Source organism: Pinus tabuliformis, chromosome 4_2, assembly GCF_031772625.1.
Source record: "Pinus tabuliformis cultivar Carrire ecotype Pingquan chromosome 4_2, CPIR1, whole genome shotgun sequence".
Lineage (NCBI taxonomy): Eukaryota > Viridiplantae > Streptophyta > Pinopsida > Pinales > Pinaceae > Pinus > Pinus tabuliformis.
Genome location: NC_142304.1, coordinates 808969802 through 808996251, shown reverse-complemented (window position 1 = coordinate 808996251; position 26450 = coordinate 808969802). Strand labels below are relative to the sequence as shown.

At 40.6% G+C, this 26450-nt stretch overlaps 1 protein-coding gene across 1 annotated transcript; it reads left to right on the top strand.

Moving 5' to 3' along the window:
* Positions 1-16431: 16431 nt before the first annotated feature.
* LOC149172154 (uncharacterized) lies at positions 16432-22026 on the top strand. Its single transcript, XM_089426221.1, has 2 exons — positions 16432-17078; positions 18096-22026. Exons 1-2 carry the CDS (start codon positions 16432-16434, stop codon positions 22024-22026), a joined length of 4578 nt encoding a protein of 1525 aa, XP_089282347.1.
* The last annotated feature ends 4424 nt before the right edge of the window (positions 22027-26450 follow it).

The window sequence follows — 26450 nt, the reverse complement described above, 5'->3', positions numbered from 1 at the left end:
TCTATCGTGGTCCCTATTCTATCGACATCAGCTCATTCATTCCAGAAGAATGGCCTAGAGGGCAGTGTATCTTGGTTCCAGCTTCCATTCTTGTTCAGTGCCATGGATCAAGCAGAGGGTCCCATTATTTCCCTTTGACTTGATTGTTTTATGTTCGTGATCCATACACTTGATGGTCTAGTGATGTAGCAGACTATACCAGTGATTCCCGGTTGTGTGTGAGATGTTTTCAGACTTCATGACGGGGTGGCCCTTCAGGTAACCCCCCACATGCCTGGATGCATACCTCCTATGTTATAGCCTCAAATGCAGCTCCACACATTTGATGGGTTCGGATCCTAACGATCATAGTGTCCATAGCATGCATGTCCCCTTTAGATGATCTGTTCAGTATTGCAGAGCCCTTCCCTATTCAGCAGAGCTTCTCCAGTTGTTCTACCCTCCCTCCCACCTATTTCTTGAGGGAAGGGGCTTTGTATCTCATGTACTTAGATATTATTATATTCAGTCCTGGCTCATGTTTTTACCAAGCTCCTCCCAGGGCCCACTTAGTAAAATAATCAACCGCAAGGATGATATACGCATGCCCCCCCGGCCGAGTGAGGGTTACATGTTATAAAATCGATACCCCATTTAGCAAAAGGACCAACGTCAATTATAGGGTGGAGAGGAGCAGGTGGTGCGCGCATCTTGCGATCAAACACTTGACAGTTGTGGCATTTCCGGACCGCAATGATACAATCCTTAAACATAGACGGCCAGAAATAGCCAGCACGCAACACCTTCTGAGCTGTGGCATACCCAGACATACGACCGCCACATGCTCCAGAATGACAGTCATTCAGAAGCCTTTCTGCCTCTTCATGAGTTAAGCAACGACGAAAAACCAAGTCCGTCCCACGACGATAAAGAGTGTCTCCAATAATTCTGTACTGTTGGGACTGGAATCGAATTTTCTGGCGTTTCGACTTTGAAGCTTCGGGCCGAAAGGATTGGGTGTGGAGATAGACGATTATATCCCCATACCACGGATCTAAAGCGATGATAAGAAACAAAGATTCGTCTGCAATGGGTTCCTCTGCCACAGTTTCTGTGTCAGCACGTGGGAAGTCACACATCAATTCCGCAAAAACTAAGGATTTCTTAGACTTGGACTTCTCGAACTCCAAATTGAACTCCTGCAGGATAACAATCCATTTGGAGTACTTGCCCCCTAGCAATTGTTTAGTCAAAATATAGATCATAGGGTTGCAATCCGAAATCACTGTAGTTTTACGGAGAAGAATGTAATGACGAAAACGCTGGACATCCTGAACAGCTGCCAGGGCCAATTTCTCCACATGCGAATATTTTAGCTCAGTGGGATTTAACGTCCTACTAAGATAATATATCACATGTTCCGTTCTGAATTCGTCTTCCTGAACTAAGACCATTCCAATGGTGGAGTGGGAGGCGACGAGATACAAAAAGTAGTCCTGGTTGTAGTTGGGAGGATGCAGCAACGGTGCATGGGTCAACGCGTGCTTAAGTGCATCAAAAGATTTCTAAGCTATCTCATCCCAAGAAAATTGAGTGTTTTGTTTCAACAACCGGGTGAAACCCTTTGTAACCTCGGCGTAGTTAGGAATGAATCGACGTAAAAAGTTTGCTTTCCCCTGCAAAATTTGGAGTTGGCGCAAACTCGAAGGAGGAGGAAATTTGATGATGGCTTCGACCTTCGAGGGATCGACGCGGATACCGGTTTTTGAAACGACAAATCCTAGCAATCGTCCCACTTCTATGCAGAAGACACATTTGTGTGGGTTCAACCGAATTCGATAATGCCGACACCTCATAAAAATAGCGCGTAAGTGGACAAGGTGATCAGCTCGATGTAAAGAATGAGCAGGCAAATCATCGAGATACGGTTGCACAATGTGCTTGATGTCGTGAAACGCGTAAGACATTGCCCGTTGGAAAGTGGCTCCGTCATTCTTATGTCCAAAAGGTAATTTGCAGTAAGCAAATGTCCCCCAAGGACAAATGAAAGCCGTTTTTGGTTGTTCGGCAGGTAGAATATTGATTTGGTTGTAACCGGAAAAACCGTCCATAAAGGAAAATATTTCACTGTCGGAAAAATCATCAATTATTTGATTGATATAGGGCGTGGGATAGGTTTCTTTTGGACAAGCACGATTTATATCCCTATAGTCGATACATATTCTTATTGTTCCTTGTTTCTTGTTGACCGGAACAATATTCGATACCCAATCCGTTAACGGGATCGGATAAATGAAACCTGCTTTCAACAACTTCTCGACTTCTGCTTTAATCGCAGCCGCTTTCCTAGGGTGTATCTGACGCAGACGTTGCCGAACGGGTTTAGCGTCCGGGTAAGTCTTGATTTCATGAAAAACAATGGAGGGATCAATTCCTGGCATTTCCTCATAGGACCAGGCAAACACGTCGCGGAATTCTTGAAATAGGACCTTGTATGTTTGAATTTCGTTATCTGTACACGAGGCACCTATATGAATGTTTTCAATAACTCCAGTTTTGACTGAAATGTCAATGGCAATAGTTTGGGAAATGTTTCCCAAATTCAACTCTGAATCAGGATGTTTCGTGGGATTCTGAGCGTCCTTGACATATTCAGCTGTAAAAATTGATGAAAAATCATTTTCAAAGTCATCACTCTCAGGTAAAAACGAAGATCTATGATGAAGATCTTCCCATGGTAGATCGTCTACACTTAGGATTTCGCGAAGTTGTTCGTCAGATGACACGACTTCAAGAAACGTTATCCGTTCTGAGGTTGATGTGAAAAGTGATTCCTCACGGACCACATTCATTTGGTCAAATTGGGTTGAACTGGAGTCGGAAAAAGACTGCACGGCCTCATAAGCAATTTCATATGGACTCAAAGGCATTGCATTACCGAATGAGTCTATCTCAGATTCAGATGGGACAATCCAAGGATCATCGTAAATAATAGTGTCTGAAGTAATCATATGAATGGATGCGAATGAAGGGTCTGCATTGATCGAAGGAAAAGGAAAAGTTCCCAGTAAACCGGAATCTTTAACTAATCCTACACCAACATCCTTGTAAGGGATAGTCGTTTTACCGACATGCCGTATACTCTTTGAAGAAGCTGGGACGGATGAAAAGTAAGCCAGCTAGTCTATCGTCACGATCTTACCATTATGTGGAAACTTTATAACTCTGAAGACCGATGACACGACCGCTATCATAGCGTAAGACCAACTGCGACCCAAAACAAGGTTGTAGTCTAGAGGGGCATCAACCACCTCCACATCCAGACTAACGGTTTTGCCTTCAACCCCTATAGGCAAATCCTGTAGAATGCCAAACGAATGGAACCCACGGCCATCAAAGGTCTTAAGAATCGTCGGGGATTGGTTCAGTGAAGGAGAACCAAGCGATCTCCAACACTGAATCGACATAATACACGTAGAAGCTCCTTCATCAATTACAGTCCGATGAATAGGTCTGTTTTTGACTATCACTGGAATCTACAAAGCCATCTGATGAGGGAGACGCGGTGTACTATTTTCTAGATCAAAGATTATCAGGTTCGGGTCCTGAATATCAACAGCTCCTATAGCCGACAAGAGTAATTTCTGTTGTGCTGGGCATGATTGCAGCACTTCCAAAGCCGACATTGCTGAGGGTGAAATAGCTAAATCCTCAACAATGTTATAATTCTGAGCTGCTCTCGCATGTGGATTGAAAGCAGACTTTCGAAGTATACCCTTGGCGGGTGGTTTGATTACCAATTCTGGGTTCGGTTTCTCGATCTGTAGTGGATTGGAACCGGGAGCTGAGGTTGATGGATTAGAATGAGAAGATTATGCTTCTTTGCCATCAACAGGATTCTTACTACCATAATCTTGCGATCGAGTCGCAATCCGTACATGAGACATCATCAATATGGGTTCTTCACTGGCATTCGAGGAAGAACCTATCATTTTACTCTCCTTCTTCGGAAATGGATCTTTCAAAACAACAGGAGTTGGGGAACCTTTAACGATTTTCACAACCTCTGCCCGATGAGGGCAATCTCTTCTGAAATGATCTTCTTCACAAATCAAACAAGGATAGCGAGGTTTGCGCTTTTCGTCGTTAGATTCTGACTTCTCTTTTTTCTCCTTTGGAGCCTTGTCTGCTTTATCCTTCTTCTTGCCTTTCTTCTTACCACCGTTTTTTGATTTAGCCGTAGATGACTCTACAACGTGAATGTCGGCGGTAATTTCAGGAGAAGACTCTCCTGTCAGGGAGTCTGGTAAGTTTATTATTGGAGAAGAATTCTTCGAGGATTTCTTCTTACTTTTAGTATTCACCATACCAATCATGCCATCAGCAGCATGAGACCCCGAAGGAGCAGCGACGATTTGATTCGACTTAGGAAGATCTGGGATCTTCTCGTGCAACGTACCCGACTGAGTGTAAACTAAGTCAAGGTACTGGGCTTGAGCAATGACTTGCTCCTCAGTAACTACTCCGGCCTTAGCCACATCTTCAGTAATCTTCGGTAATAATGATTTTACAAACCATTCAGCTAGGATTTGGTCCGGGATAAAAACTTTCACTAAACGTCTTCGACGTCTCCATTCATGAATATGATCGGAAATATAAGTGGAGGTCGACTGTTTTAATGAAGTTAATAGCTCAGTACCATTATCGTATCTGCCGGAAACTGGAAATGAGTTAGGAACGAGGTAGCTAACTAGCTAAAATTGTAAAAAGAGGCCCGTGGTAACTCAATGTACCACTTGGCCGCGAGACCAATGAGCGTACGCTGGAAAAGACGTAAGCGGATCAAATCATCCGAGATAGAATTTGAAGCACACCAGAGGTGGTAAGTCATCACGTGATTGGACGGATACTCTCTAGACTTACCTTCGAACTTGGGTATATCACTGGGCAACTTATTTGGCATTGGCGGCCTTTACGAAAGATATTGAATTGGATCGTTCGTTAGGCGCGTCAAGTCGGGTAAATCCAAAGTTGCGATAAACGGTAATTGCCGGTTAGGATCTCTAAAACTCTGGGTCACAATACCAGTTCCAGGACGAGGATATCCAGGATAACTAGAAACAGGAATCGCATTTGGGATATTATATCCTGGAAAACCAGGATGAACTGGACCGTACTGGGGTTGCAGAGGTTGTTGATAAGTATACCCAGGATACGATTGATACTGGTAAACCAGTTGTTGGACAGCAGGACCGAATTGGTACTGTCCCTGGTACTGTTGATAGGTAAATTGAGGTTGACTTGTTACAACAGTACTTAAACCAGGCTGCCCTACAGGCATCTGGACCGTGGTTTGAATCGTAGATCCGGACAACGGTAAAGATGTCTGAGGAGTGGTTGCAGAGACAGTAGAAACCGGAGTTGTTGATACTCCAGAAGTAAGGGCGGTAGATGTTGCGGTAGTTGCAGCAGCCGTTTGAGATGGAGTACTAGGTGCAATTGGCGGCTGAGTAACTACCGAAGTTACAGAAGTTTGAACATTTGACTAGACGGGTTGCGGTTGCTGGAGTGAACCAGAAACTACGGGTTGTCCAGTTTGAGGTAACAACTGTATACTTGGCTGCAACACCTGTTGACCTTGTGATGGATCCCACACTATCATTCCGGGGTATTGACCCGTAACAGGTTGAGGATAGGATTGATAACTGAAAGGTACAGTTCCCATACCTTGAACATATGATTGACCTTGAGGTGGTTGATAACCTTGACTCGAGTATTGACCTTGAGGTTGATAACCTTGGGGTAAATACTGATACTGGGGTTGACCTTGACCTTGAGGTTGATACCCTTGAGGTTGATACCCTTGGGGTTGATACCCTTGAGGTAAATATTGATACTGAGGTTGACCCTGGGGTACATATTGAGGCTGGGGTTGACCTTGAGGCATGTATTGTACTATGGGTACATACTGGCCTTGAGGTTTCCCCCAAGACACAATTTGCATACCTTGAGGTTGTCCCCCAGGCGTTAATTGAGGCTGCCCCCCGGGCGGTAATTGACCACCTTGAGGTTGAGAAACGGGAACTGAACCTGACATCATGTAAATGTCCCCTACACCCAACGGTTTATTACCATTGTTTCCAGCTAATAACCCATGATCAATGGGTTGAGGAGATGCCCCCGCAAAGGTACCAGAAAGTGACTGATACCCGGTAGGAACAGAAGGACCGCCGTGTAAAAAATATTCAGGAGATTGAGTGAACACGGACGACTGACCAGACATATTTACAGGAGTATAAATACCTCCAGGTGGAAAAGGAGTACGAGGTGGAGAAAAACCTACCCCTGAGTTGTCTAAATAATTGGTTAACGAAAGGTACCAAGTAGTACTTCTAGGAGGACTGTAAAAGATAGATTCACGCTCCCTTAGATCAATAGTAGGTTGATCTTCAAGGATAGATACGCCTAATTCTTCCTCTGGAGAAAGTTCTTCAATAGCTATCAAACTAGTAGGAAGATTTTCGGTGATGACTCTTTCTACCCTAGGTGAATCTGGTACACTAGAAGTTGGAGTAACAGGTTCAGATATTTCAGGTTCTTCGCCTATATCACTAGTAGATGAAAAACTACCAGCAAGCTCAGAAACTGCAACAGCTTCAGGATTATAACCTGTTTCTAGACTTTGGTAATCTTGATGGACTACCAACGAAGACTCTCCTTCTTCAGGTGAACCTACTCTACTGCCAATAGGAGGAGTTATAAGGACCTTTAAACCTTCGTAATGACTCAGAACGTCTTGAGGAGGTTCACCCCGAAGTCTACAGGATTTCCTCAACAATTCGGCCACAGAAACAACCTCAGGAGACTTGCCCCGAAGTCTACGGGACTGTCTCGGTAATTCCGCCACAGTTGAAAACTTTTAACTACTGCACACGCAAACAAAGTAAAATCTCAAAGAAAACCACCTAAAGTCTCTAAAGAACCAAACAAATTTGAATCACACGCCTAAAGAATCTAGGGCGTCAAACCAAGCACAAACAGTAACCTTTCAGACCAAAAACGCTAGTTGGAGATGAAACCCAACATCGCCGGATTTAGTACAGAAGTGGCGGGTGGAACAGTTACCCTGGCAACCTGCTTAATGAATAGACAGGCACAAGTTCCTCCACTTTAGCCGTCTCGAGTGAAGTGAACCCCCCAGAAAATCCAAGTGAGTCTAGCCGACGTCTGCTCCAGGTATAGTGGGATCTTCCCTCCACCGTCACCTCGGTAGAATCCTAAAAATAATGGTCACTAAGGTTACCAATCGCAACAAATGCACCTGGGGGAACAGTCTACACTCCGACAGCATGCAAGGGCAGAGTATCAAGCTCAATCCCCTTGCCGGCTCCTTGACAATAATCCAAGGTTTACCGACAAGTGACCCCTGGCTCCTCGACAATGGTTAATCCGAGGTTTACCGTTTGTAATACGTGCGTGTCTGGCGTCGTTCCCAACGAGGGAGGATTGATCCCCTCACTGGTTCGGACATGAGATCGTGCTTCTCCTTTAAGAGGAGCTTTCCTAGAGTACAAATGAAACAATTGGATTTATTCTGTCACAAGATAAGCTACTTGTTTGGTTTTGTTGTCTTGGAGAGTTAATTACTCTCCTACTCCAAGACACTAGCCTGATCTAAATTGGTGTTTCAGAGCCCTAGTAAATAAAAGTTACTAAGTTGATTTTACTTTAAGCGTTAATTTTATGGTTTTTCTTAAAGACAAAAGGTAGTGGAGATGAAACTGGTGGTGTGTGACTCGACTCGCAACCACTACAAAGATGCACCTAAGATGATTTACACTACTTTTCTTTTTCAATGAATCTCCTAACTAAGAGAGTTGGAAAATGCAAATTTTATAGAAAACAACTTTCTTAGCAAAGACAATCAAAGAAACAATTCTCTTTATCTTTTCAAAACACAAAACTCATGACCACTAATTACTCTACGAAATTTCCTTTTTCTCCCAAAAGTCTACAAATTCTACCAAAGCAAACTTTTTCCAAAAGAATTTTTGTGTTTTTTCTATATTAATAAAGCATGTAAAAACTATTTATCAAATGAAATTTAACAAATCTAAGACAATCAAATCAAATTCACTCAAAAGCAAATCAAAAGTAAATTTACCTAAAAGCAAAAAATAATGAGGACAAAAGCCTACAAGGATAATTCCCGGATGTTTTACTTAGTCAAAATGCAACTAAGGATCAGTTCATGCAGAATCATAAACTAACCAAAAAACAAAATCGAAATCTTTTTGTTCTTTTTTCTCAAGAATGGAATTCAAGGCTTTAACAAACAAACTTTTCGAGATTCGCAAAGAGAAGACACAAAGGTAGGTCTCTCACAAGGGTGACTTCTACGATAGGCCCGACTCCTAAGAGGACTGAACAAAACCAAGGAGATCCAAAGTTTGACAACCTCTAATGCCAAAGTCACTACAGGACCAGTTAAAAAATCAAACCCTAAGGCAAAATCCCTATGAATTCCACCAAAACCCTCGACACTAACGGGACAAGTTCAGGTGAAGATCTCTGACAGTAAACTAATGGATCTGGGCAATAAAAACAAAGTAAGAACAAAATCTAAAGAGCAAAAAGAGAAGAAATGATTTTTTCTCAAATTTGACAGGGGTACGCAGGTGATCTGTTGACACAGGCGCGAGTACGCCCTGTGCACAAAGACGCAGTGCGTACAAGTACGCACTGTGTCAAACTCAGAGACTGCGTACTGCTGGCAAAGCTAAGAAAAATAAAAATCTAAATTGACTCTAAGCTAACCCACCCAAATACACAGTTAGACAGCCAAAAATCAGAAAACAAGCGATTTTTCTCAGACCAAAATATCAAATCAAAAAGAGCTCAAACACATTCATGGAGTCCCCAGGTGTTGTGCAAGCTCCTCCCAGGGTCCACAAGAGTTCTCCCTTACTCTGATCAGCTCACCCACCTCCCAATGGAAACAAGCAAAGATGGTAATCTCTCCTCACAAGCTTCTACAAGGAAGTCCTAATTCCAGCAGCATCTACCCTTAGGAATGTTCAGCTTTCAACCTCCCCTCCCTTTGGCCCAATGCCTGTATTTATAGTGCTCTAGAGGAAGTTATTCAGGTCCACCATCAATGGGATAAGCCCCTCTTTGGATGGGATAGCTCCCCTCTTGATGGGATAAGTTCCTCTTTGGTAGGGATACATGAACCATCTGGAGGCGGTTCATACACGTCAAACAAGCTTCTAGAAGAGTCTAGAAATGACCACAAGTAACTTTTTTGGAGTGAAACTTGCGCCTTTTGACCTTTACAGGAGTACGCACCCACCCCTTTACATACAGAGCATACAAGCACACAGGTATTGTGAACTTGGGTTGCGTACACGCAGGTAAGGCTGAGAGAAACTGCGTACCCAGAGATATATAGATTTTTAATGACTTTCTCTCTTTCTTGAAGTTTGACATGAAGAGCAGAGGCATAAGACTTGCCAAGGAGGATAGTATGACAGTGGATGGAGCCATACTAATTGAAAATAGTCATGGTGACATTTTTTAGTGTAACACACCTATTTCTTGAGGGAAGGGGCTTTGTATCTCATGTACTTAGATATTATTATATTCAGTCCTGGCTCATGTTTTTACCAGGAGCATTATGTATATGGAACACATTGTATTATTTTATGGCTCTATTATGCCAGCATGTCATGTACCATTTAGCATGTACTTTATTGCTCAGTTTCATATTTCTCGATGAACCATTGTTTTTGTATTAAGTTATCTCGGCGGGTATGGGTATGAATCCCCCACCTCATTGAGGTCCCATACCACAACATAAAAACATACTTGCATTAGTCTCACCCCCCTTTTCACTATCCTCTCTTAGATTCAACTTCATTATACTCTCTCTCTCTCTCTCTCCTTGACTCCCCTATGTTGTCTAAGTGATTGTGTCTTTACAACGTACTTTGGTCATATGTTTTGGTCCTAACACTCATACGTTGGGGGCAATCTATTATCACCAAAAAATTGATCATATAGCCTAATTTACTAGATGGGTCGAATTACACCATGTAAAGCCAGTTTTACCATAGTAAAATTACTTTCACTTTGAGGAATTACCTAATAAACCACCTTTATTAAGTAATTTATAGTTAAACCCATCAAGAGTAATTAAATAAATCACTATTTATTTGATTTTCTTCTAGGAATAATTAATTAAATCATTGTTGTATTATTAGTCCTTGTTAAATTTGACCCAATCATGAAAAATAAACAGATAAATCATTATTTATCTCATTTTTCGCTAATAATAACTAATTAATCATTAATTAATTACTATTATTGTTAAATTTGACTAAATCCCTTAGGAATAATTAAATAAATCATTATTTGTTTATTATTTCTAAACTAATCCCTTGAGATAATGAATAAATCATTTATTTATTAATTATTTTTAAATAAAAGTTTAAATACTTTTTCCCTCCTAAACAAATATAATAAAATATTGCAAGTGGTAATTCCAAGAATGAGATCAATAATATTTTATTATTGCTCATTATTCGAGGATAACTCAATATTTTGTTATAAATAGGAGGGTTTTCCATTCATTATTCACTTTTGATTATTTTCATTGTTGCACTCACTGTTGTAACTCTGATTATTTTCATTGTCGCACACCATATTTTTGTTGGGTTTATGCATTATAGAGGAGAGAGACATTACAAAAGCTAAAAATGTTTGAGGATAGCCAAGAACCCATCCCATAGAGGGGGATTGGTAACATTTATATGTTCTCTTCACAGGTGTTATTATAAAATTATTCTTTACATATATGGTTTCCATTGGATATTTGGGGTTATTACTCTTTATTTCATTGTTTAACTATGATCATAGCATAGATCATAATTTTGGCAGGTTTTGTTTCTATCAATAGTTGCATATCTACAATGTTTAGCAGTCATTTCTATTGTTGAGATTGTTTGTCATCCACAATCTTAAGTGGGTTCTTTTCGTAGATCATTGAGAAGAAAACACTACAACAAACTTCATGGATTTGTTGCAAGCACCAATTTGCAACTCCTTGGATTTGTGCTAGCACTAACTTGTAGGAGGAACCAACCCATATGCTCTACTTAGAAATCCATTGAGATGGAAGCACCAACTCCCTACATATAGGATCCAACCCACACTCAATAAGGAACTAATGTTCTATGTAATTGGAATCCACTCTGCTTGATTTTAGCTCTTTATTCTTCTTTGCATTCTCCTCTCTACTCAAACCACACAACATTTTGGTTTATGCTCACTCTAGAACAACATACACCTCATGGCCCTATTCTCTCAGCGACATATACTCAACTATTGGTACCTTCTTTCCACAAGTGTTCTCAAACTCTCACAGTAGCACATGCACACTCTTGGCCTCTCTTTGTAGCGTAAGCACATTCTTAGTCTCTTTTTGCTGCATAGGCACTCTCAGCCTCTCACAACAACACCCACCCACAGATCTCTCCACTCAGCTCTCTAAAAAATGTTGCATTCATCCAACTTGCTCAATGGAAATCCTAGGTTATGTTCCTCTGCTACATAGGGAATGATGTGGTCTCTACTAACATCCGCACTGCCCAAGGGCATGCACCATTACGGCTACCCATGCTGCATAGGAAAATTCTCCCCGTTTAATCTTACAACTACAACACGGCTCTCCATTTTGTTGATCCATCAAATTGCTTGGCCACAACAACTTAATTGATCTCTGAGAATGGGATTCATTTAGTCAACCACTACAACCAAATTAAATCACAGAATGGGCACCTAAGAATTTATCCTTGCTAAGAATAAATTATTAGTCAAAACTATATGCTTCAGCAAGGCTCTCCATACTCATTAATTTGATCATAGTGCTTGGATTGTACTTCAGGGATGTCTCTTCTAGTCTGTGATCAAAGATTTTGTATTCGATGTTAGAAAAATATTATATATGATAGAGAAATGAAAGACATATAATATGCGGAAAAACACAAACACATAAAACCAGAGAGATACAGATATACGTGGTTCACCCAGTTTGGGCTACGTACACCCCGAACAACCAGTCCTTCCTTTCTATTATCCAGCAAAATGAAGAGACACAACCTACAACAGATCTGCTGTAATATCCTCTGTTTTCTCTCATAGTCTCACCTCTCCGTTTCTCACTCGGAGAATACACATCTATTACATAGCCTCAATACAATGCCCTCATACAAAGAGAGGGGTTGCCTTCTAGGGCAAAAAACCCTAAACTAAACATAAGTTCTACTGTCAGATCATCCGCCTAAGGAACGGCCTAGATTGACTAGCAATTACTATACTTTTACAAGGCAATTTTACATTTGTTTTTAGCTTCGGGGGCGTTGCTCCCGAAACCCCAGCCGGGGGACCGCTGGCCCCTGGACCCCCTAGCTGGGGGGCATCAGCCCCCCCGAACCTCGGCGAGGGGGACTTGCGGCCCCCGGACCCCCCAGCCAGGGGGGATCGGCCTCCCCGAACCCCCGCGTGGGGGAAAAGTCCCCCCTGCACCCCCTCCGCGTGGAGGGGTGCACAAACTTTTTGGGGTATACATCTGGCTGAAACAAAGACCTCTAAATAATCATGCTCCACACCCAACATTCGACCATCTCTTTCAGGCACATGGGAGTCAAGGGAAAACCTGCAGCACACCTATCAGATCCCATAAATGTAGCATGCCAATAGAGCTCATAATTTTGTTGGTATATTGTACCTGAGCCTTTGTTCTTCATTTAATTCTTCTTAGCATGCAAGTAAGAATAGAGATGGCCTACTTTTGCTCATGACATGCTCGATTAATTATTCTGCACAATCGTGGTCCTTGTTGTCTCCACCCAGAGATTCTTGGTAGTCCAACTCTGACTGGGCTTTGGATATTGCATAACTCCTAGTTATAGTGCATTTTGCTAGATAACTATCGACCCATTCAAGCCTTCTTCTCTAAGTTGTAGCAAACTCCAACTATGAAAGAAGTTTCAAACTTGGCCCATGATGCCAAAGAGCTTCCGACTCATCCATCCCTTGAACCTTATGCCTGTGGTGCCATTTATTTTTTTATTAACACACGACCCATGGTCACCAAAACACACAAAATTACTACTTAAAATTTCAATGGACCCCACTCATAACATATGCCGCTACCAAGTTGGAGCCCTGATGCCTAGATGCCTTGGTCTCTTTTTAATAACACTCCTTAAGATCTTACAGGATTGTGGGCTTCTGGCCTAGCCCACTTGTGTGTACCACTGACAATGCCAATTCCTCTTCCTTTAAGGTTTTATTGGAGGTTCTGAGATTGAACCACTCCATGAGCCTATTCTCTTTAAATGGTTCCACTTGTCAGTCTCTGCTACGCCACTCTGTACTCTACCTGCCGGCCCCACTATAATTCTTGGTTCTCAATTGCAATTACTTCCATGCTTTCAACCTTTTGGGAAATATCTATTATAGGCTCCGTCGATTGATGATCCATCAGTTGTTTTTCCATCCGTTGTTTGGGATTCCAGGATTCCAACCTTCCATACATTATTCCTACTAGCCCAAATTGAGACTACCTCGTGTCACTTATAAATAGAGTTATGGACTTCCCTACTTATGATTCGATGCTTTGTTAACGAACTCCCCTTATTAATACAATTCTAGGCTTTCAGGCTTCGAGGGATTGCTACTTTGACTTTGGAGATTTTGAATTTTATTTTCAATAAATTTCCATCCAGGAGGCCATTTATGGACTTCCACATATTATTGGAAATTTGTTTTTGAGAATAATACAACTATTCCATCTCCAGGAGAATTTGAGCTAACAACATGGGGCAAAATCTCTTCCAAAATCAGGGACTCCCAACCATCATAGTCATTAACATAGCCATCATGTTATGGCTTCTTCAATAAGCCTACTACGATGATGAGTCTCTACAAGATACTGAAGCAACCATGGGACCGCTTGCTGAGCTTGACACATCAAACACATCAATGCTAGCCCAGTTTCCATCATAGCTAGGTTAGTGGACATCAATGCTAACCTAGTTCACAACATTGCCAACACATCTGCTGCCACCAAATAGTTTGGGTGGCACCAATGTCAACACATTTTTTTGCACTATCCCTCAGTCAATGCCAGCTATTCAACACATATCCCCTATGGTTGTTGACATCAATGCCAACACACTCACTGCCACTAGCCACCACTGGCCATCCAGAAAATGTCAATTGTCCAACAATCTTCCCCCTTGGCACTGATGGTAACACCTCATCACTTCTCCACATTGATGGCGAACCCTCATGTTTCTCCCACACTTTTCCTAGCATGATTCACCAATGGATTTCTCTCCTCTGCATGGGCCATCATAACTTACTCTCTAATAATATTCTCTCCCCCTTTGACATAAATGGAAAAGGGCTACAAGTTGCTTCCTCTTCCCTTTGCAATCACTAAATGTCAATGATAGAGGGTTTGACTACTGATGTGAATTCTTCTTTGCAGACTTCTCTTTTAAGGAGTTGATATATCTAATGAGGCCCTTGAAATATGAAATCCAATATCAGTTGCACCCCTCATGGGCAAAGAGACCTACAAAGCTAAACATAGAAAAACAAGTCTTGGTGCCTTTCTTGTAGCTGTTGTTGCTCTATAAACTAGACATATGTGATATGCTCCCCCTGAACATATACTGCCTCTTCTTTGAATTTCTCAAGTTCTTAATTATTTATGCTACTGGTTGAATCCTCTCTCTGCCAATGCATCTTTTGTACCAAATAATCAGAAAATGGTACCAATTAAAATTGCTCATGGTATTGTTGTTGCATGCAAATAACAACCAATAGTGATGCATTTCGTCTTGCTCTTCACCGATGTCGTTGTTGCTGCTGAGACTTCACTCTGATACCATGAGACTGCGCTCACTTTACTTGAGCATACTAACAATTAATGCTTATCCCCCTAAGATCATACCTCTACAAAAACAGACTGCTTCTTAAATAATACCAATTGCACCAAGAAATTGATATAAATTGGATATTATAACAAGCAAACTTCCAACATGTCCATTCACATGAAAGTCTATTCCATCTGAAACTAAGACTGCCAATTGACATAGCAATACCAATTGACTACTAAGGGACATGTAAAGCTTGCACCAATTGTGTTTATGAACATAAGAGTGCTAGGAATAATCAAATTCACAATTTAGATGAAATAAGGGTTTTTCATCCAAGATGAAAACCTTTCATTCGGTCAACAATCTTTCTTTCTGAGGCTGAGAATTGTTTCTTGCTACTGCTTCCTAAAGCAACTCCCCCTGAGTTAATTCTCTCTCTATTCTGATCACTTCTCATTTGCTTCCTTGCTTCTCCGTAGGGATTAATCCTGTGGACCTAACTTAACTGTGGGCCTCTTGTCATTCCACAGCTCTACTACAACTCATGCTCTTCTCACAAAACAAATTTTTATTGTGTACTCCCCTTGAAACCAAGATGATCGCATTCTCCTCTCTCTCTCTCAATGCTGATACATTTGAAATATACAAATTCATTATTGTAATCAGCAAGGGGACTCGACCATACCTTAAAAATTATGATGCACTTTTGATTATTCTTTTCTCAATGCTTTCATTTGACATTCTACCCCACTTTAGTAGAATTTCCTCCTTCTTCTTGCATTCCTTCAATGGAAGAGTCCTGATAGAGGTATTACCTTTTGGATTCTTCTTTACCCAGGTTTGGGCTTTGTCTTGGTTGTGCATGAATGGAGGGAACTCCTCCTTTTCTTTTTTCTTTACCCAAAGCGTCTTGCAGCCTCTCAACTTTATTTGCAAGGATGGATTAACTGGGCTATTGCTACTTTTTCTTTCGAGAAGCCCACACTCATTGTAACTAGTACTCGTAAGGGGTTCAACCACTGGAATATGAGAATCATCCCTTTTAGTCTTAATTTTTCTCTGGTTCTTCTTCAAAGAAAAAAAAGCTCCTCAATGATTTCTTCCTCCATTTTCTAGCATGCCCCCTCTGCACAAAGCACTGAAGACATACTTGCAATCCTCTTCGCTTCTATTCCTTCTCATCCTTAATGGCCGACTTGCTTCATTTTGCTGCATCATCTAAGAAGCAAGCTCTGTTATATTATATCCGTAGTTCATATCCTTGTGCCCAACTTTTCCATAGTTGTAACAATCGACATGGTATAGGAGTGGGACAAAAAGATTGCTATACTTGGAAGCATTCTGTTGTGTAAAATAACAACCCCCCATTTTTTACATTATTATCTTCATAATAATAATGGGGGACCCTCTGTTAGGAGTCGGACTCTAAAAAACGCTCTGCGGTGAAACCTAGCACGCGCAGCCTGCCGCCTTCGGCCTTCTGGTCTACGCTCACCCCCTGATGGCTTCTCCGGAGACTCCGCCGGAGGAGTCCACCCAACAACAGGCCTTCTCAGCTCTTGTCAGCTCTCTGCCGCCTCAACGAGATCGCCCATCACTCTCCAAATTTGTTAAAAAATTAGAAGGACTTCAGGAGGTTTCCCTTCCTCCTTCTGTGCCCAGATTGGCTGCTCTAGCTCTGGACGAGAAAGGTTTGATCGGACAATTCACTGGTCTTTGGCCCTCACCTCAAACTGTTCAGAGGTGGGTGGAAAGAAACTGGTTGGACAAAACACAAGGAAAAATTGCCATTAGATTCTGCGGGAAAGGCTACTTTACCTTTCACTTCAAGACAAAGAATGACAAGGATCTGATATTTCGCAACGGACCTTATTTTATGGACTCCAGAGGTCTGTACCTAAACAAGTGGACTCCAGACTTCGACCCAGAGCTCGACATTCCTAATGCAGTTCCTGTTTGGGTTCGTCTCCCACATCTCCCATTACACTGCTGGGGAGATGACTCTGTAAGAGCCATTGGAAACGCAGTCGGAAAATATATTGACAGAAGCGAACCAAGAGACAACATGCAAGCCTGCGCTCGTATCTGCGTCGAGGTCGATCTGGGCAAAGGACTTCCAGAAGCTATCAAGATCAAAGTCGATGAATGGTCACACATACAACAGCTCGACTATGAACAGATCCCCTTCAAATGTAAGGTATGTCATGAGTATGGTCATTTTGCCAATCGCTGCACTAAGATTATTAATGTGGATAATAATACTCAAGATCAGCAATGGGAAGTGGTAAAAAAAAAAAAAATCTGCCCCTAGCCCCTCTTTACCCAATGAACCTGGTCCCTCATCTCTTAAAACCTCTGCCCATATCCAGTCTCCTCCGCCTCCCCCTCCTCATCTATCTCACTCCCCCGTTCTTGAAAATCCCCTTCATTCTCCTCCATCCACCAACCCTTTCCATGTTCTTTCCCTCCCTGAAGATGACCCTTCCCCCTCGATCCCTTTCCCCTCGATCCCCTCTGCCCAACCCTCCTCCCCTCCTGAACAGTCCTCCTCCCCTCATATGCGTGCCCACCCCCCTCTCTTAACTGACCCTCTCCCTCCTAGAATTACCCGTAGCAACTCTAAGGATCAGGGTTCCTCCTTTGATGGACAAAAGAAGCCGGGAAGAAAGACTACAAAGCAGCACAGGGATGAAAACGTGCAAAAAGACATAGCACTTGGCCTGCAGCATCCAATAGAATCCTACATTCAGGCCACAAAAGATCAAGAAGTAGCCAGCAAAGACAAGGGAGGCAGAGCACCTTCTCGAAACATTGGTTTGAAATGATCAAAATACTCTCATGGAACAGCAGGGGACTTGGGCACCCCGCTAAAATCAATGCTCTAACAGACCTTATAGTGCAGGAGAAACCATCCATCATTTTACTTCAGGAAACGAAACAAAGAGAAACAGAAATCAGCAAAATCATTGGAAAGTATAAAAATTACAGAGGAAGCATATGTGAAGCGCGAGGAGCTTCGGGAGGAATTACTACAATATGGAATCAGAATGACTGGCAATGTGAATCTGAGATAGTCGATCAGCATTGGATAAAATCAGTCCTGAGAAACAATAACAGCCATCAGTAGATTGTCATCTTCAACGTATATGTCCCCAATCACTACAGGGATAAAGGAAATTGCTGGGAAACTCTTAGCAATCACATTCTGGAAGGAGACAGCAACAATACCATCGTAGGCGGTGACTTCAACTTAATCCTCCATGCAAATGAAAAGCGAGGGGGGAACTTTCTGCCAGACCCATTCAGGAACCAAATGGAAAATGTAATGCACATTGGTGACCTGATAGACATAACTCCAAAAAATCGCAAGTTCACATGGAACAATCGAAGACTGGGCAGTCACAATATCATGGAGAGATTGGATAGATTCTTGGTGAACATTTCTCTTTTGTCAACCTTTTCATCTGTCAATTCCGCCATTTTGCCTTTCGCTGCCTCAGACCACTATCCAATTACCCTCGATTTGATCACTCACTGCGCCCTTGGTCCGCTGCCTTTTAAATTTAATCAGATTTGGAGCGATCAACAAGCTGCCCGAAATATCATTCAGCTCACCTGGAGGCAGCATATTGAAGGATCCCCAGGCTACATATGGGAGAGCAAACTGAAGAACGTGCAAAGAGCGCTTAGACAATGGGCCAAATCGTATTACAAGGAGCCAGAACAGGAAAAGCATGAGCTAAAGTTACAAATCGCTGAACTCCAGAGCACAATTGAGCAAAATGATTACTGCCACAGTAAAAAACTTCAAGAAGAAGAGCTGTACAATAAACTGAGCAAAATTAAAAGGCAGGAGGAGGAAAAATGGCGCACCAAATCAAGACAAGTATGGTTGGAAAGCGGGGATAAGAACACTTCATTCTTCCATAAGCAAGCCACCGCTAGACAAGTCAGAAATACCATCACTGCTATCTCGGACAGCGCAGGGACACACCATGTGGAACAAGTAGATATTAAAGAAGCAGCTACAGAGCACTTCAAGGACCTGTTAACTGAGGTGCCAGAGGAAGAAACTTATGAAGACTTACTACAGCATTTGCATCCTAAAGTCACAGATGATCTAAACAAAATGTTGACAGCTGAAATAAAAGAGGAAGAAATCGTTGAAGCAATCTGGACCCTTCATCCCAACAAGGCACCTGGTCCAGATGGGTTCCCTATTAGCTTTTATAGGGATTACTGGGAGCTGATAAAGAAAGACCTCATAAAATACATCAAGTGGATTCAAAAAAAAGGTAAAATAGGTGGATACACAAATGCTACCCATTTGGCCCTTATTCCGAAGGAGAACCGGCCATCCAATTTTTCTCGCTTCAGGCCCATATCCTTATGCAACTCATCATATAAAATCTTCACTAAAATCATAGCCTCTCGGCTTAAACCTCTTCTACCGATGCTGATCTCAGACAACCAAGGAGGCTTTATAGCAAATAGACAAATTTCAGATTCTATTCTTTTAGTTCAAGAGGCCATACATTCAAGTCATGCAAGGAATGAGAAAGGCTTCATTCTAAAACTAGACCTAGCCAATGCCTTTGACAGGGTAAGGCATTCTTTTTTATTTGCAGTACTCCAAAGGATGGGTTTCTCATCTCTCCTTATTAATGTCATCAGATGCTGTATCTCTGGGCCTTGGATCGCCCCCCTCATTAACGGAAGACCTGGTCCTTCCTTCCAATCCTCAAGAGGATTAAGGCAAGGTTGCCCCTTATCCCCTTATCTCTTCATCCTTATGGCAGAATCATTTAGCAGTGCCCTTGATCAAAAGAGGCAGTCAGGCCTCATTACGGGCATCAAGTTTGAAGATGGCATCAAAAATATAAATCATTCTCAATTTGCAGATGATACCCTATTGCTAGGGGGGGCGACCACCATCATTGCAAGAAGATTTAAGTCCCTGCTTGACAAGTTCATGAGATATTCAGGAGGTAAAATAAATTACCTTAAGAGATGCGTTTATGGTTGGAATGTCTCGGCCCAAATGATACATAATATCGCTAACACTTTTGGTGTCCCTTGCAAGTTAGATTGGGATAGCTTCAGTTATTTGGGAATGCCGGTAACCATAGGGAAAGCAAAGACTGGAGTCTGGGATTTAACGCTGGATAAAATGAAAAGGAAACTTCAGAGATGGGGAACTCAGTGGCTCAATCCAGCTGGGCGACAGGTTCTCCTAAAATCATGGCTCTCTTCCCTCCCTTTATACCAGTTCTCTCTTGCCCATGCTCCAGCTTCATTCCATCGAAAAATGGATAGCATTCTCAGATTCTTTCTCTGGCAAGGAGGCAAGAATGAAAAGAAAAAGTTCAACTTAGTAAACTGGAAACAGATTATACAAAGTCCTGAGAATGGATGTCTGGGCATCAGGTCCCCATCTCTTATGAATTTAGCATTCGGTGGGAAGTTGATCTGGAGACTTATGGACAATCAATCAGCATGGTGGAAAAATGTCCTAGAATCAAAATATCTCAGCCAGCTAAGATCGCAAATCCTCAATGCTGAAATCCCTAATAGACACTGTACAAAGATATGGAAATTCTGCAAAAAAGCCATAGTCTTCATGGCGCAAAATGTCTCTAAAGTGCCAAAAGGAGGTGAAACGGTGAATATAGGTTCGGACAAAATCATGGGGAACCCTCCCATAAATAGCCTCCCAGATACCGATCCTATTCTTCATTATCTTCATAGCAAAGGCATATCCAAACTGAGTCAAACCTCCCAATGGGATGATTCAGCTAATGCCTGGGTTCAATGGGAATTCCCACCCATACCCCATCATCTCAAAGACAGTTTTGGCTCTCTCTGTAGCAGCTTACACAGTATAGCTCCCACCATCAAAGGCGCAAAGGACGAGTTTCGCTGGGATCCTTCAGGAACAAATTACTCCATCAAAGCAGGTTACAGCTACCTGAGCAGCAAGGAATTTTCCACCGCAGTCTGGGCTCAGAGGAAGATTCTAAAAAGAGCTGAAGCAATTCCAAAGATCAAATTCTTTATGTGGACTCTTCTCCATGGAAAAATCTTAACTGTTGAGAACCTCAGGAAGAGAGGCATCTTCGGTCCCTCCAGGTGCCCCAACTGTCAATCAGCGGAGGAATCCCTACAACATTTGTTTATATCTTGTCCCTTTGCTGCCTATTGCTGGAACAATATCGCTCCTCCCGCCCCCTCCATTTGGAACCCCCATCACTCTATTGTTGACATCTTAAAAAACTGGAGAAGAAGCTATCCCTGGCACACAGCGAACCAAAAACCAGCTAGAAGAGTGTGGAACGCCATCCCGTTTGCTCTTCTGTGGCGCATCTGGATCGCCCGGAACAGCTTGATCTTCCGAGACAAAGCCACCACAACTAGACACGTAATTCTTAAAGCCACCAGTCTAGCATCGGAAACAATCGCAGTCAAGCTAACTCAGAGAATCGATCCCAACAGTTTATGGACAGAGGAGAGGAACTTTATTTCGAATTTGATAGACAGGTCCAGCATCATACCAGCAACAAAGATGCGTAAATTCATTGGCAAATCTGACAATCTAGAATGGAAAATCCGCCTTACAAAAGATGAGTTCGGTAAATGGCTTCATTCAAAGAATACTCATTCATTATTTTTTGACGGAGCTTCCAAATCAAATCCGGGAGCCGCGGGCGCAGGGGGCATCATTCTGGATCCTTCAGGTGTAATGGTGTCCTCTTTTGAATGGGGTCTGGGAAGATTGAGTAACAATCGAGCTGAAGCTCTGGGACTGTTTCAAGGCCTCTTGCAGCTTCAGAACCAAGGGATCAATAAAGCCCTTGTCTTCGGCGACTCGGCTATAATAGTCAGCTTAATGAACAGCAACAGACAAGCATCCAATCTCTTCCTCCATCAAATCATAAGCCGCTGTAAAAATATGCTGTCTCAGAATTTGAAGTGCCAATTTTTTCATGTCCTTCGATCCAGCAACCAGGAAGCGGACAAGAGAGCTAGCCATGCCTGTTCACGGGAAAAAGGAAGCCTCTTATGCAATCAAGCGAGCCTGATCCAATTCATCCCTTGATCCACATGACAGCGCCAAAAGCCAAGGAGTCTTCTATCCATATGACTGTGATTCTAATATCAAGGAGTTTGATCAAACCTCTTTCTTGCAGCAATTCCTATCTAAATGTACTTTTCAGCAGAACTTGTGATTCTTACAGCCAACCAGAGGCCTCAGCTGACTGACTAATCAGATCTAACATTATTATCTAAATGTACAACAAAACTAGTCTTCTATTGTCCCAATTTATAAGAATCTATACTTGCTCTAGGACCTTACAAGCAAGTAGTAAAGGTACTCATGTGTACTGCTACAATGAAATCCAGAAACAAGTTACTTCTGTAACTCCATCTACTGTAAAATCGGAGCTTAGACTCCTCCATCTTTTTTGAATATAACAAGCATCCGATTTTGTAAAAAAAAATAAAATAATAATAATGGGGGACCCTCTATGTAAATTTTAGTCATATCACTCTTTTAATGCTCTGGTTTGGTTAACTTTGAGGGATTTTTACTTTCTTTTGATTTGTGTTCTCATTATTTCATTGAGTGTGGTTTATCGTCAACTTCCCAAAAACTCTGATTTTGCTAAGTTTAGACTTACAGTTTGCAAATAGCATTTATTCAAAGTTTCAACGATTTTCATTGCCTAAACTTAAAAATGTATAAAATGTATTTTACTTTATAAATATAATTAATTTTATAATTTGTAATTATTATTACTTATTTAACATTAATTAATTAAATCAATTGAAATTTATTTAATTATTTTGTAAATATTAACTTTTAATTATTTAATTAAATTTTAAATTAATTACTAATTAATTATTTACTTAATTTAATTATTGTTTAATTTCTCTACAAAAACCACAAGACTTGTTTATAAATAAAAAATATAATTAAAATATACATGCTCGAAGCCTCAACTTAAATTCCAATTTCTATTTCTTCGGTTACAGGGCTTCTGGGCTTCCATAATTAACTGTAGTTTTTTTATAATATAATATAGGAAGAAGGTTCCACTCCCACGTGGACCTCCCCTCCTCTCCTCACCATGTAGGGTTCCCATTTTAATTTCCTTACAGACTCACCTCCCTTCCGGGCTCCTCCCGCGATGTGGGTCCTCCCATCTCCCCCCCCCCTCCTTGTAACTCCATTCCCTCTTACTTTATTAACTTTACGAAAAAGTCAAGGCTCATTAATGAAGGCCAACGAAAAAGTCACTTTTGTTTTTTTGTTTATTCAAAATGTTTTTTTTTTTACTTATTTTAATTAAATGTATATTTTAATTTTATGTAATTGAATTAATTTATATTTTTAATTGAATTAATTTATTTTCTTTTGTAAATATTAATAATTTTATTAATAATTAGTTTTATTAAAATAGTTTAAAATTAGAATTTTATTTAATGTTATATTAATAATTTGTACATATTAATAAAAAAATGTTTAAATTTTGCTCAGCTTGTATTTTCTAGTAAATCAAGAGTTTTGACACTTTTACTCTGGAGAGGTCTATCTTGAATTTTAGTTGGCCAAATGAGGCTTATGACAGCTAGTTAGAAAACTTAAAACAATGGAGAATATTTTGGGAGTGGTTGCATGACTAGATTTGGACATTAACTGTGCCTAAAAATTAGCAGAAAATGGAGCTCTAAATTTGCACCAAAAACCAATTTATAAATTTGTTTTGGAAAATTTGGTTGGTTGAAACTTTTGTTGTTGCAAATTCATTTGAAGGCAACCTTCTTGGGCTATAGAATTCTTTACAAAGATCAATAGGAAGTTCATTTTTTTTTTGTTAATTGCATTTTAGTTGGAGAGTTTATTTTCCCAATTTTTGGCACTTTGATTTTCATGTGAAAAATTAATTCATTTTATTTTAATTTTGATTGGTTTTTGCAAGAAATCTATTAAAGAGGATGAAGCTAAAGCATCTTGGAGCAATTAGATTGATCCAACAAAGGAGAAGGAGAGGAATTGCAACACAAAATTTGATGGATCTAAACTACCTTCAACAACTCTCCATTTTTGGATTTCTTTTGTAAATTATAAATAATGTTTTGAGGAATGAGGAAAGGGTTCCAGATCTAAAACTATAGGGATAATTCTCTATAAAAAGAAGGTTTTTTTTGCACTATTGTAGAAGGCATAATTTTATAGAGGATTAGACATTCTTGGACCAATTGTAAGGAAATTTACAGAGACGTATTTCAACTCAGAAAATTTCATGCTATCATGAAATTTTTCTGAGAAATATTGTACTCAAAGGGCTTGAATCAGATCTATGATTTTTGTACACTTTTGTCAGAAATAGAGGTTGATTGATGGTCTGCATTTAATTGAAGTTTGATGCAATTTTGATCCAGATAAGTATGTGGTTTTTGGGTTCTGCACTACTGTGAATTTTTAATTACATGCTTATTTAATCAATGGAAATCTATCTTTTCTTGTTGGATCTTATTGCTATCAAATTGAATAATGAATCCAAATAGATTTGCTTGTCCTTACTGTTAACTATTTAGCAAATCGATTACAAGTATGTCTTTGTTTTAAATCATGATTGTTTTATGAGAACTATTTCTTTAATGTAGTCATGTCATTGATTTTGGATTCATTTCATTTGAATTTGGATGTATGTGCTCAACAATATGATGAATATTCATCAGACAACTGACTCTATGTATTAGTTTGAATTAGCATTGGGTCTTGGAACTATTTCCTTGGCTCATTGACTTCATTTTTATTCTAAATTCAAAAAGTTGGCCCAAATTTAATTACTTTGCTCTCGGTTGGGAATATATCTATATCTTCCTAATCAAGATAGATTTAGTATTTATTTTATGTTGCTTTCATCCTAGAATAGATTTGTATTTGGATTTAATAAATGCATTTTCAAAAGTCCTCTTATGCAGGGGAAAAACTCTAGTGTGGTTTGGTCGAGCCTCAGTTTAAGCTTGAGGATTGCTTTCTTGCAAGTGCATTGCAAGAGGGTTAATCTAATTTCTCTCTTCATGTTGATTGTCAACTAAAAACATCATAAGTCATTAGAGAGAGAGAGGGAGAGGGGGTAACTTGACCCAATAGAACCAGTCAGAGCCATCATTTAAATGGATAAGAGTATGAATTGGGACACTGACCAGATGGCCTTCCCAAATGTTTATCATTTTTGGCCATCAACACATTCTTATCAAGGCCTCTGCTACTGCCAACATGCTTTCTCTTGTTGCTACTCCACAAACTATTTTCTTGCATGCCATCTACAATCCATGGCTTTATGTCCAAAATTATTGCAAGAAAAACAATAACCATGAAAAGGCTTTAGATAACAGAAAATACATTTTCTTTGAGGGAGTTGACCTTGAGGGGGAAAGGACCTCTGCTAGTTCTTCATGTGCCTTCCATGGTTGTTTGAATTTCTACCTCGAGAAATTTTTTGTTGTTGCTACCCCTTATGGGTGTTCATCCTTTCTTCGTGATGTTGCTACTCAATATCATGTTGTTGCTCCTTCTCTTGTTGTTGTTGATGCTTTCCATTCTATTGTTGTTTTTTCTTATCTTGTTGTTGCTTCTTTCCTTTCTATTATTGTTGTCCAACAACTTCTTTTCCTTTGTTGTTATTGGAATCTCCAACTTCCATTACATGGGTGGTTGACCCTTCAGCCTTTGCCTTTTTGGGGCTTGGTTCTTCTTTGAAACCCAAACTAGTGTTGATGAGAGGGGATCTCTGTTTAACAAACATCTCATTCAAAGCCTTTCTACTCTCCTCAAGCTTCTGATACTGAGACGACTCTTTAGTTTTCCTTTCTAGTTCATGTCTCAATGAGACTACTCCAACTTGTAGTCTCTCACAAAGAGATTTTATATCATTTTGTTGACTGGTCAACATACCATTCATTTTGCTAGCCTCTTCTTGTTGAGCATTTGAATCTACAATTGTTTTTCTCAAATTATCATTCTTAAGCTCATACTTGAGATTTTCTTCTGAAAGCTCCTTGACCTCTTTTAGGGTAGAGATCAACTTTCTTTTTAAATAGATATTTTCATCTATATCCTTTTCTTTGCTATCAATGATGCTAGCTGAGCCACCACAAATATCTAAATTCCTCTATGTTCCCATGGAATATTCCAGAGGCTTGAGGAGTATTCCTTCTTCATTGCTGTTAGGGATATTCTTATATTCTCTTAGGGATGAGCACACATGGGATCTCTCTTCTTCCTCTGAGGATCCCTCATTTTCTGTTGCTACTAAATTACGTCTATATACCACACTATTAGATACATTAAATATGCTTCCATTCTAGCTTTCTAGAGTACATACTCTGTTCCATTTAAAAAAGGGACTCCTTCTTGTGTAATCTAGGTTTGAATAGTCATTCTTTCCTTTTGATCACCTTCAACTGGTTAAGTTGTTCTTGAAGGGAACTTGCTCTGATGCCAATTTT

Bases quoted from the DNA above. Each gene is read 5' to 3' on its own strand.
- LOC149172154 (XM_089426221.1), top strand. From the start codon at position 16,432: ATGGCTTCTCCGGAGACTCCGCCGGAGGAGTCCACCCAACAACAGGCC. The intron at 17,079-18,095 runs GTCACACATACA...CAATCACTACAG, and splicing joins AAGATCAAAGTCGATGAATG to GGATAAAGGAAATTGCTGGG.